The following is an 11,949-nucleotide window of genomic DNA, read 5'->3' on the forward strand; positions in this document are numbered from 1 at the left end:
CCCCGGCGTGCGTGCGCGCGCGTGTCCCCCCCCCCCGCCGCCGCCGCCCCGCGCCGACGCTGACGCCGGTGTCGCCGTCGCCGGGGCAGGTTTACGCCGTGGCCACCAGCGTCATCAACCCCTGCACCCGCATCCCCCGCATGACGGGCGAGGAGAAGGAGTTCGAGAGCATCGAGCGGGGTGAGGACCCCCCCGTGGGACCCCACACCCCCCCCAGCCCCATGGGACCCCCCCAGCCCCGTGGGACCCCCCCGTGGGACCCCACAGCCCCCCAGCCCCGTGGGACCCCCACAGCCCTGTGGGACCCCCCCGTGGGACCCCACAGCCCCCCAGCCCTGTGGGACCCCCCCATGGGACCCCACACCCCCCCAGCCCCGTGGGACCCCCCCAGCCCCGTGGGACCCCCCCGTGGGACCCCACAGCCCCCCAGCCCTGTGGGAACCCCCGTGGGACCCCACACCCCCCCCAGCCCCGTGGGAACCCCCCGTGGGACCCCACACCCCCCCCAGCCCTGTGGGACCCCCCTGCCCTGTGGGACCCCCCCCGCCCTGTGGGACCCCCCCGTGGGACCCCACACCCCCCCCAGCCCTGTGGGACCCCCCTGCCCTGTGGGACCCCCCTGTGGGACCCCACAGCCCTGTGGGACCCCCCACCCCCCCCTGCTCCATGCCCCCCTTATCCCTGAGCCCCCCTATGTGCCCCCTTATCCGTGTGCCCCCCCCGAATCTCTGAGCCCCCTGTGTGCCCCTGGCCCCCCCTGGCCCCTCCGTGTCCCCCCTTATCCCCGAGCCCCCCCATGTGCCCCCGGCCCCCCCTTATCCCCGAGCCCCCCCATGTGCCCCTGGCCTCCCCTTATCCCCAAGCCCCCCAATCCCTGAGCCCCCCCCGGCTCCCTGAGCCCCTCCTTAGCCCCGAGCCCCCCCTTATCCCTGAGCCCCCCAATCCCTGAGCCCCCCGCGTGCCCCCGGCCCCCCCTGAGCCCCGTGTCCCCCCAGACGAGCGCTACGTGCCCCCGCAGCAGGAAGCCTTCTCCATCCAGCTCATCTCCCCCGTCAGCTGGGAGACCATCCCCAACACCAGGTAAAGCCCCCTCCCCGCTCCCCCCGCCCGGGGGCCGTGCCGGGGGGGTCGCGGGGGCCCGATCCTGCCCCCCCGGCCCCCCAGGATCGAGCTGGAGGAGTGGGAGCACGTCACCTGCATGAAGACGGTCTCGCTGAAGAGCGAGGAGACGGTGTCGGGGCTGAAGGGCTACGTGGCCGTCGGCACCTGCCTGATGCAGGGCGAGGAGGTCACCTGCCGCGGGCGGGTGAGCGGGGGTCCCGGGGGGCTCGGGGGGCGCCCCAGGGCTTTTGGGGGGTGCCTGGGGGTCCCGGGGGGCTCGGGGACCCGAGGGTGTCTCGGGGACCCGGGAGTGGCAGGGACCCGAGGGCTTTTGGGGGGTGCCTGGGGGTCCCAGGGGGGGTGTTGAGGACCCAGGGGTGTCTTAGGGACCTCGGAGTCTCAGGGACCCGTGGGTCTCATGGGACGTCTTGGGGGGCACCTGGGGGTCCCAGGGGATGCCTGAGGGCTTTTGAGGGGCTCAGTGACCCGGAGGGGGTCTCGAGGACCCGGGGGGGTCTCGGGGACCCAGGAGTCGCAGGGACCTGGGGGTCTCATGGGACACCCTGGGAGTCTGAAGGGACGCCTGGGCGTCTTGGGGGACACCCAGGGGTCTCTGGGGACACCCAAGGGCTTTTGGAGGACACCTGGGGGTCCCCCCAGGACCCCCGGGCACCCAGGGGTCTCAGGGGATGGGATGCCCAAGGGCTTTTGGGGGACATCCAGGGGTCTCTGGGGACGCCCAAGGGCTTTTGAGGGGTGCCCGGGGGTCCTGGGGGGCACCCAGGGGTCTCAGGAGCCACCCAGGGGATGCCCAAGGGCTTTCAGGGGACGTGCGGGGGGTCCAGGGGACACCTGGGGGTCTGAAGGGATGCCTGGGGGTCTCGGGGCGGGGGCACCCAGGGGTCCCAGAGGACTCCCAGGGGTCTCAGGGGACACCTGGGGGTCTCGGGGACACCCGGGGCTCTTGGGGGGTGCCGGGGAATCTCAGGGGACCACTGTGGGGTCTTTGGGGACACGTGGGGCTCCCAGGGGGTCTTAGGGCCCCTCGCGGGTCTCGGGGGGCGCCCCGGGGGGGTCCCACAGCACCGTCAGGGCTCCTCCCCGCCCGCGCCGGGCTGCGGCTGGTTCTGGGGGCGTCCCAGCTCCTCCGCGCACGTGTGTCCCCCCCCCAGATCCTCATCATGGACATCATCGAGGTGGTGCCGGAGCCGGGGCAGCCGCTCACCAAGAACAAGTTCAAGGTCTTGTACGAGAAGGAGCAGAAGGGGCCGGTCACCGCGCTCTGCCACTGCAACGGCTACCTCGTCTCCGCCATCGGCCAGAAGGTGAGCGCGGGGCCGGGGCGGCGCGTCCCCTCCCCGGCGCGGGCGAAGGAGCGCGGCCTCAGCGGCGCGTCCCCCTCCCCGGCGCGGCGGCAGATCTTCCTCTGGAGCCTGAAGGACAACGAGCTGACGGGGATGGCGTTCATCGACACCCAGCTCTACATCCACCAGATGATCAGCGTCAAGAACTTCATCCTCGCCGCCGACCTGATGAAGAGCATCTCGCTGCTGCGCTACCAGGAGGAGAGCAAGACGCTCTCCCTCGTCAGCCGGGTACGCGCCGGCGGCGGCGGCGGCGGCGGCGGCGGCGCGGCGCTCCTCCCTCGGAGCGGCCCGCCGTCAGCCGTCGGCGTTTCCCTCCGCAGGACGCCAAGCCGCTGGAGGTGTACAGCGTGGACTTCATGGTGGACAGCAGCCAGCTGGGCTTCCTGGGTACGGCGCGGCTCCCGGCGCGGCTCCCGGCACGGCCGCGGGGCTCCCGGCGCCGCCGGACCCCCACCCGTGTGGCGGGGCGGGGGCGGGTTTGGGGCCGTCCCGCGCGGGGAAGGGTGGGGTTGGGTGCGCGGGGGGCTCCGGCGGTGCCGGCGCTTTCGGCTCTTTGGCAAACTTCTGGTTTTTTGCAGTGTCCGACCGGGACCGGAACCTCCTGGTGTACATGTACCTGCCCGAAGGTGAGGGGCTGGCGGGGTGCCGGGCCAGAGCGGGGCCGTGTTGTGCCGGATTGGCGCCGGCCGTGCCGGATCGGTGCCATGCCGCGCTGTGCCGTATTGGGGTTGCATGGTGCCGGATCGGTACAGGGCCGTGCCGTACTGGGGTCGTGCCGCGCCCGCTCAGTGCGGTGCTGCGCGGGGTGGGCGCCGCGCCGTCTTGGGGGTTGTGCCATGCTGGCTTGGTGGGGCGGCGTGCCGGATGGCGGTCACGCCATGCCGGCGCGGTGACGCGCCGTCGCCCGCAGCCAAGGAGAGCTTCGGCGGGCTGCGGCTGCTGCGGCGCGCCGATTTCCACGTGGGTGCCCATGTCAACACCTTCTGGCGCACGCCGTGCCGCGGCGCCGCTGAGGGCCCCAACAAGAAGAGCAGCGCCTGGGAGAACAAGCACATCACCTGGTTTGGTGAGCGGCGCCGTGGGGCGGCCAGGGCCCCGTTTGGGGGTGCGGGGTGCCGGGGGGGCCTCGGGTGCCGGGGTTTGGAGTGCTGGGTGCCAGCAGGACCCCGGGTGCCGGGGTGCTGGGTGCCGGCAGGATGCCGGGATTTGGGGTGCGGGGTGCCGGTGGGCCCCCGGGTGCCGGGGTTCAGGGTGCTGGGTGCCGGTGGGCCCCCGGGTGCCGGGGTACGGGGTGCTGGTGGGACCCCAGGTGCCGGGGTACGGGGTGCTGGGTGCCGGCGGGACCCCAGGTGCCGGGGTGCGGGGTGCTGGCAGGATGCCGGGGTTCGGGGTGCTGGGTGCCGGCGGGGCCCTGGGTGCTGGGGTTCGGGGTGCTGGGTGCCAGCGGGGCCCTGGGTGCCGGGGTTCGGGGTGCTGGGTGCCGGCGGGGCCCCGGGTGCCGGGGTGCGGGGTGCTGGGTGCCAGCGGGGCCCTGGGTGCCGGGGTTCGGGGTGCTGGGTGCCGGCGGGCCCCCGGGTGCCGGGGTTCGGGGTGCTGGGTGCCGGTGGGCCCCCGGGTGCCGGGGTTCGGGGGTGCCGATGGGGCCCCATTCGGGGACGCAGGCAGGGCTCCCGGCGCCGCCTCCTCCTGCCCGTGGCGACCCCACGCCGGGGGAACCGGGGGCTCCCCCCTGCCCCACGGCGCCCCACGGCGCCCCTGACCCCCGCCGCCCCCCAGCCACGCTGGACGGGGGCATCGGGCTGCTGCTGCCCATGCAGGAGAAGACGTACCGGCGGCTGCTGATGCTGCAGAACGCGCTGGGCACCATGCTGCCGCACCACGCCGGCCTCAACCCCCGCGCCTTCAGGTACCCGCGCCCCACGGCGCCCCACGCCCGCCCCACGGCATCCTCATGGCTCCCCACGGCGCCCCGCGCCCCCCCCCGTGGCCTCCCTGCGGCGGCGTCCCCGCCTGCCACGGCGCCCCGTCCCGCCGCGCTGCCGCGCGGCACGGCCCCGACCCGCGGCTGCCCCACGGCGCCCCACACCTGCCCCGCGGCGCCCCACACCTGCCCCGCGGCGCCCCGCGCCAGCCCCGCAGCGCCATCCCCACCCGCCGCCGCACCCCATCCTGTCCCGCCACGCCACCGCGCAGCACGGCCCCGCCCCGCGGCCGCCCCACGGCGCTGCCCTGACCCGCAACTACCCCCCACGGCTGCCCCACAGCTTGGCCCCGGCCCCACGCCTCGTTCCTGGCCCGACATCTCCCCGGCCCCACTCCCTGGCCCCACGCCTCACCCCCCCAGCCCCACGCTTCGCCCCCGGCCCCACACCCCGGCCCCCGCCCCGCCCGGCGCCGTGGGGCCGCCGCCAGCCGCCGCGCTCGCCGCAGGCTGCTGCACGTGGACCGGCGCGTCCTGCAGAACGCGGTGCGCAACGTGCTGGACGGGGAACTGCTGAACCGCTACCTCTACCTCAGCGCCATGGAGCGCGGCGAGCTGGCCAAGAAGATCGGCACCACGCCCGACATCGTCAGTGGGGCGGCGCCGTGGGGCCGGGCCGTGGGGCGGGGCCCTGGGGGGGTGCCGTGGGGCTGGGGGGTGAGGCGGGGGGGGGGGGGCAGCGGTGGAAGGTAGGGCTGTGGGGCAAGGGGGGGGGGGCAGCTGTGTGAGGTGGGGCCGTGGGGCTGGCGTGTGGGGCTGGGCTGTGGGGCAAGGAGGTGGGGCAGCAGTGTGGGGCAGGATCGCTGGGCCATGGGGCTGGGTTGTGGGGCAGCTGTGTGAGGTGGGGCTGTGGGGCTGGGCTGTGGGGCAAGGGGGTGAGGCAGGGCTGTGGGGCAGGGTCATGAGGCAGGGCCGTGGGGCGGGCTGCCCTCAGCCCCACGGGGCTCTGTCCTGCCTGCTGTGCCCGGTGTGTACGTGTGTCAGCTCCCTGCCCCACGGGCTCTGCCCCACACGGGCCGTGCCAGTGCCCCTGCCCCACAAGCCGCGCCCCACATCGACGTGAGCCGCGGCCGCTTCCCCCTCCGTGCTCTGCCCCATAGCGACGTGCGCCGGCGCCCCTGCCCCACACACCGCACCGCCGCCCCGCTCCCCGTGGCTCTGCCCCACGCGCCGTGGGTCCGCCCCACCCCTCCCCAACGCCTCCTTTCCCCCCCCCCTCCAGATCCTGGACGACCTGCTGGAGATCGACCGGGTGACGGCTCACTTCTGAGGGCGCTGCGCCCGCCCCACGGCGCCGCCCCACGGCGCGGCCCCACGGCGCCGCCCCACGCGCGTGTTTGTGTGTGTGTGTCCCCCGAATCGATAAAGGCCGGGGCAGAGAGGGCGCCGTGCGGGGGTTTATTGGGGGCTACGCCCGCAGGCGCTGGGCCAGCCCCTCGGCGGGGGGCAGCCGCCCCCAGGCGCGCAGCAGCCGCAGCGCCCAGCCCGTCAGCGTCACCCCGGCGCTCTCCAGCCTGGGGGGGGCACGGCGTGGGGCACGGCCCCCCCGCGTGTCCCCACATCCCCACGTGTGGGCCCGTCTCGTGTCCCCCCCACATCCTGTGTGTCCCCTGTATCGTGTCACCCCACGTCGTGTCCCCCCACAGCCCCGCGTGTTCCTGTGTCCCCCCACAGCCCCGTGTCCCCCCCCACGCTGTGACCCCCCCACACCCCTTGTGCCCCCCCCACATCGTGTGTGTCCCCTATTGTGTCCCCCATATTGTGTCACCCCACGCCGTGTCCATATCCCCGTGTCCCCCCATATCCCTGTGTCCCCCCACATCCTCGTGTCCCCCATATCCCGTGTCCCCCCACATCCCCGTGTCCCCCCACATCCCGTGACCCCCATATCCCTGTGTCCCCCCACATCCTCGTGTCCCCCCACAGCACCGTGTCCCCCCACATCCTTGTGTCCCCCCCCCGTCCTCGTGTCCCCCCCCCAGTGTGCGTGTGTCCCCCACATCCCCCCCGTGTCCCCCCCCATCGTGTCACCCCACATCCACACGCATTACCCCACATCTCCCCCCACCTCCCCGGCCCCCCCCTCACCTCAGCACCACCTCGAACTTGAGGCTCTCCCAAGCCGCCCGCAGCCACGCGGCGACGCCGCCGCCGCCCCGCGCGCCGCCCGCGCAGCCGCCCCCAGCTCCTCACGGCGCTGCGGGGGGGACCCAAACCTCGGGGTCCGCCCCCCCCCGCGCCCCCTTTCTGTGTTTTTCGGGGGGGGGGGGGGGGTGTGTGTGTGTTTTTTGGGGTGCCCCCCTCACCTCTTGGCCATGAGCACGTAGCGGTCGACCGGCGCGCCCAGCGCGGCGTTGATGCTGCGCACGGTGTTGATGTTGCGGAAGACGAGCAGCATGGGCCGCGGCAGCGCCCGCAGCACGCCCAGCACGCGCGGGAAGCGCTGGGCCGCCATGTCCTGCATGTAGGCGCGTTCCTCCCGCGTCAGCGCGTTGGCCAGGGCCGCGCGGCCGCGGCGCAGCGGCCGCTGCATCAGGATCTCGCAGAAAAGGAAATAATCTGGGGGGGGGGGGGGGGGGGGACGGGGGGGACACACACGGGCGCGCGACGCCCGCGGGGTGAGGAGGGGGACGCGCGCGGCGCCCCAGGGAGCGCGGCTTGGGGGGCAGCCCCCCCACCCCGGGGAGCAAAATTTGGGGTGTAGCCCCCGCCCCAGGGGGAAACGTCGGGGGGTGCAGCCCCCCCAGGGATTAAGGTTTGGGGGTGCAGCCCCCCCAAGGGAGCAAAGTTTGGGGTGCAGCCCCCCCCCCCGGGAGCACGGTTTGGGGGTGCAGCCCCCTCCCTCCTCCAGGGATTAAGGTTTGGGGTGCGGCCCCCCCCCCCCCCCCCCGCCCTGGAGCAAAATTTGGGGTGCAGCCCCCCCAAGGGAGCAAAGTTTGGGGTGCAGCCCCCCCCCCCCAAGGGAGCGAAGTTTGGGGTGCAGCCCCTCCCCAGGGCACAAGGTTTGGGGGGCAGCTCCCCCCTCCCCAGTCCCTGCGGGTCACCCAGCCTCAGGGACGGGACGGGGCCCCCCCCGGAGCGCAGGGACCCCCCCCCGCCCCCCCCCGGGGGGTCCCCCCCTCACCCTCCACGCCCAGCTCGGCCGCGCGCGTCTTCATGGCGGCGTCGTCGCGCAGGACGATGGCTCTCCAGAGCTGGCACAGCGCCGCGCGGTCCCTGCCGGCGCCGCGGCCCTCAGCGCGGGGGGCCGGGACCCCCGGCGCCCCCCCCCCGCCCCCCCCGCTTTTTGGGGACCCCCCCCTCACCTTTCGCTGAGGAACTCGTAGAGGCCGTGGTCGAGCAGCACGAGCTGCGCTTTGCCGTCGGGGCCGCGCCGCACCAGCACTGCGGCGAGGGAGCGGGTCGGGGCCGCGCCGGGGACCCCCCGCCCCCCCCCCTTTTTCGGGACAACCCCCCCCCCCCCCGACCCCGTTACCGTTCCCGGGGTGCGGATCCGCGTGGATGAAGCCGGTGTAGAAGATTTGCTCGGCGAAGACGCGGATCAGCTTGTCGGCGGCCTGCGAGGGCGCACGGCTCGGTCCGGGACCCCCCCCGGGACCCCCCCCGGGACCCCCCCACGCGTGTCACTCACGTCCTGCAGGCCCAGGCCCTGGCTGCGGATCCCCTCCACGTTGGTGATCTTGCAGCCCTCGCAGAAATCGGCCGTCAGCACCCGCTGGGGACGGGCCGGGGGGTCAGCCCGGCACCCCCGGGGCTCCCCTGCCTGCCCCTGCCTGCCCCTGCCTGTTCCTGCCTGCCCTTGCCCGTTCCTGCCTGCTCCTGCCCGCTCCTGCCTGCCCCTGCCTGCTCCTGCCCTGCCCCTGCCTGTTCCTGCCTGTTCCTGCCTGCTCCTTCCCAATCCTGCCCTGCCCCTGCCTGTTGCTGCCTGCTCCTGCCTGTTCCTGCCTGCCCCTGCCTGTTCCCGCCTGCCCCTGCCTGTTCCTGCCTGCCCCTGCCTGTTCCTGCCTGCCCTTGCCCGTTCCTGCCTGCTCCTGCCCGCTCCTGCCTGCCCCTGCCCACTCCTGCCCTGCCCCTGCCTGTTCCTGCCTGTTCCTGCCTGCTCCTTCCCAATCCTGCCCTGCCCCTGCCTGTTCCCGCCTGCTCCTGCCTGCCCCTGCCTGTTCCTGCCTGCCCCTGCCCGCTCCTGCCTGCCCCTGCCTGCCCCTGCCCTGCCCGGGCCCCCCCGCCCCCCCACCTTGCTGCACTTGTCCCAGTGCACGCGCGGCACCACCACGAAGCCGCAGTGCCGCAGGTCGCGCGCGCAGCGCTCCGCGTTCCGCGCCTCGTTCTCGAAGTCCAGCTCGCGCGCCAGCGTCCCGCGCAGCTCCTGGGGGGGGACAGGCGCGCACGGGGGCCGGGGGGGGGCCGGGGGGGGGCCGGGGGGGGGCCGGGGGGGCCGGGGGGGCCGTACCTCCAGCACCCAGCCCAGCGCGAAGGCCGGGTGCATGAACTCGACGACGCGCAGCAGCAGCGCCAGCGTCCGCATGTCGCCCTCGAAGCGGTCGCGCAGGTCGATGTACTGGACCTGGGGGGGGGGGGGCACCGGGGGGGGGGGGCACTCAGGATAGGGGGGTGCGGGGGTCACCGCGGGCGGGGGGGCACTGGGGCCACGGGGGCACCGAGGACACGGGGGGGGCAGTGGAGGAATTGGGGGGGGGGCACCGGGGGGGTCACTAAGGGTATGGGGGGCACTGGGGACACGGGGGGGGGGGGGGGGTCACTGCGGGCGGGGGGGGGCACCGGGGACACGGGGTCACCGAGGACACGGGAGGGCAGTGGGGGGGTCTCTGGGGACACGGGGGGGTCACTGGGGGGGGTCTCTGGGGACACGGGGGGGTCACTGGGGGGGGTCTCTGGGGACACGGGGGGGTCACTGGGGGGGTCTCTGGGGACACGGGGGGGTCACTGGGGGGTCTCTGGGGACACGGGGGGGTCGCGGCGGAGGGCCGGGGGTGCGGCGCCGGGGGGGCCCGGGGGGGCCCACCTTGACGGCCACGGGGGTGCCGTCCCGCAGCGTGGCCCGGTGCACCTGGGCCAGGCTGGCGGCCGCCAGCGGCTCGTAGTCGAACTCCCGGAAGAGCCCGGCCGCCGTCGTCTGGAAATCCTCCAGGAACAGCGCGTCCACCTGCGGCCGCCGCGCCTCAGCGCCCGCCCGGGGACCGGCCCGGGCCCGCCGCGGCCGGGGGGACCCGCCCGGGGGGACACAGACCCGCAGGGACCCACCTGGGGGAACCACACCGGGGGGGACACAGACCCGGGGGGACACAGACCCGGGGACACAGACCCGGGGGGACAGACCCGGGGGGACACAGACCCGGGGACACACGGCCGGGGGAACCCACGGCCGGGGGAACCCACGGCCGGGGGACACAGACCCGGGGGACACACACACCTGCGGGACCCACGGCCGGGGGGACACGTACCGGGGGGACACACGGCCGGAGGGACCCACCCGCGACGCCGCCGGCCGGGGCCACCCCCCACACGCAGCCCCCGGCCCGGCCCGCGGGACGCCGGTGCCACCGCGACCGGGCCCGCGGTGTCACCGCAATCGCAGCCGCGGCGTCGCCGCGACCGGGGCCACGATGTCACCGTCGTCGCGGCGGCGGCGCCGCCCCCGCACCTCGCGGTAGCCGCGCCGCAGGGCCCGATCCTCCAGCAGGCGCAGGGTGGCCACGTACTCGGGGGGCAGGAGGTGGTTGAAGGCGCAGAGCCCCTGCCCCAGCTTGACGTAGAGCCCCCCGTTGCGCAGCGCCCCGCGCAGCAGCCGCTCCGCCGCGCGCTGGTGGCACCGCGACATCCCCGCCGCGAAGGCCGGGCTGGCCTGGGGGGGAGCCTCAGCCCCCGCCCGAGCCCCACGGCCCCACACCGAGCCCCACAGCCCACGCCCAGCCCCACACCGAGCCACGCAACTGGCCCCACAGCCCTCCACAGCCCCCTGACCGGCCCCACAGCCCCACACTGAGCGCTACAACCAGCCCCACACCCACCCCCACAGCCGGCCCCCCAGCCCCCTGACCAGCCCCACAGCCCCACATTGAGACCCCCCACCAGCTGCTCAGCCCCACACCAAGACCCCCAACCAGTTCCCAGCCCCCCAAACCCCACACCGAGACCCTCGACCCAGCCCCCCAGCTCACCCCTGAGCTCCAAAATCAGCAGCTGAGCCCCCCAACCACCCCCTGAGCCCCCCAACTCACCCCCGAGCCCCCCCCCGGCCGCCGACCCCCCGCCCCACCTCGTCCAGCCCGCGCAGCGCCACGTTGGCCGTCCACCAGTAATCCAGGGAGATGTGGAGGCCCACGGCCAGCGACCTGGGGGGCACGTTCGGGGCTCGGGCCGGGGGGGTGACACGCAGGGACGCGACGCGGGCGTCCCGGCCCCCCGCCGCGCCCCCCCACCTGCCGAAGCGTCCCACGCCGTCCAGCGCCAGCCGCATCCGGCGCCGCTCCCGCGGCTCGGCCCGCAGGTACCAGGCGCCGGCCAGGGGCAGCCCCAGCCCCAGCCCCAGCAGCACCGGCCGCAGCCGCCCCCCAAGCGGCCTGCCGTGGGGCGGGGCGTCAGGCAGCCTCCCGCGGCGCGCCCCGCGTCCCACGGCCCTGGCCCGCGCCCCCCGACTCGCCCCTGTGACCCACATCCTCCCCCCGTGCCCCACATCTCTCCCCGTGCCCCACATCCCCCACATCCCACCCTGCACCCCACATCCCCACCCTGCGCCCCCCAACTCACCCCAGTGCCCCACATCCTCCCCCCGTGCCCCACATCTCTCCCCGTGCCCCACATCTCTCCCCGTGCCCCACATCCCCCACATCCCACCCTGCGCCCCACATCCCCGCCCTGCACCCCCCAACTCACCCCTGTGACCCACATCCTCCCCCTGTGCCCCACATCCCACCCCGCGCCCCACATCCCTGCCCCGCACCCCCCAAGTCACCCATGACCCACATCCCCCCGCCGTGCCCCACATCACGCCCCTGTGCCCCACATCCCCCCGCGCCCCCTGCCCCACATCGCACCCACCGGGGGGCCATGGGGCCGGATCGGGGCCGCGCCGGGGGTCGCTGCAGCCGGGGTGTGGGGAGGCGGCAGAGCAGCATCTGGGGGCGGGGGGTCAGTGGGGCCCCCGCGTGTCCCCCCCCTCCCCCCCGTGGGGCCACTGCCCCACACGCACCCATGGGTGCCCCCTAAACCCAGCCCGGCCCCGTGGGGCCCTGCCCCAACCCAGCCCGGCCCCGTGGGGGCCAGCCCCACAGCCGGCTCGGCCCCACGGGTGCCCCCAACCAGGGCTCCGTGGGGCGGGGGGGGGAGGGGCAGCCCCACGCGCCAGCGCTCAAGGCCGCGTCCTCGGCGGGGCCGGGTGGGGGCGGGGCGGCAGCGGGGGGAGGGGCGGGGGCTCCCTGGGGGGCCGGGGGGGGGCGGGGAGTCCCCGGGGGGGGGTTCCCCTTCCTCCACGGGAGACCC

General features: G+C 75.7%; 2 protein-coding genes across 2 annotated transcripts; one reads left to right on the forward strand and one right to left on the reverse strand.

Annotated features, from left to right (window-relative positions):
- Window positions 1-89: 89 nt before the first annotated feature.
- CPSF1 (cleavage and polyadenylation specific factor 1) lies at window positions 90-5,919 on the forward strand (the record flags this gene model as incomplete). The annotated part of the gene is made up of 11 exons (XM_082016024.1): window positions 90-180; window positions 996-1,080; window positions 1,165-1,306; window positions 2,274-2,426; window positions 2,520-2,696; window positions 2,789-2,855; window positions 3,047-3,094; window positions 3,379-3,534; window positions 4,245-4,374; window positions 4,899-5,037; window positions 5,672-5,919. Coding segments are annotated over 11 exons (1,236 nt in total), but the record flags the coding sequence as incomplete, so codon positions are not given.
- Window positions 5,858-11,125, reverse strand: ADCK5 (aarF domain containing kinase 5; the record flags this gene model as incomplete). The annotated part of the gene is made up of 13 exons (XM_082016023.1): window positions 5,858-5,963; window positions 6,518-6,646; window positions 6,756-7,008; window positions 7,574-7,665; window positions 7,755-7,833; window positions 7,925-8,006; window positions 8,081-8,164; window positions 8,684-8,815; window positions 8,900-9,013; window positions 9,473-9,613; window positions 10,112-10,312; window positions 10,727-10,802; window positions 10,890-11,125. The coding sequence occupies 13 exons, from the start codon at window positions 11,123-11,125 to the stop codon at window positions 5,858-5,860; spliced, it is 1,725 nt and encodes a 574-aa protein (XP_081872149.1).
- Between the last annotated feature and the right edge of the window lie 824 nt (window positions 11,126-11,949).

Source organism: Phaethon aethereus (assembly GCF_964289735.1).
Source record: "Phaethon aethereus genome assembly, contig: HAP1_SCAFFOLD_772, whole genome shotgun sequence".
NCBI classification, from domain to species: Eukaryota; Metazoa; Chordata; class Aves; order Phaethontiformes; family Phaethontidae; genus Phaethon; species Phaethon aethereus.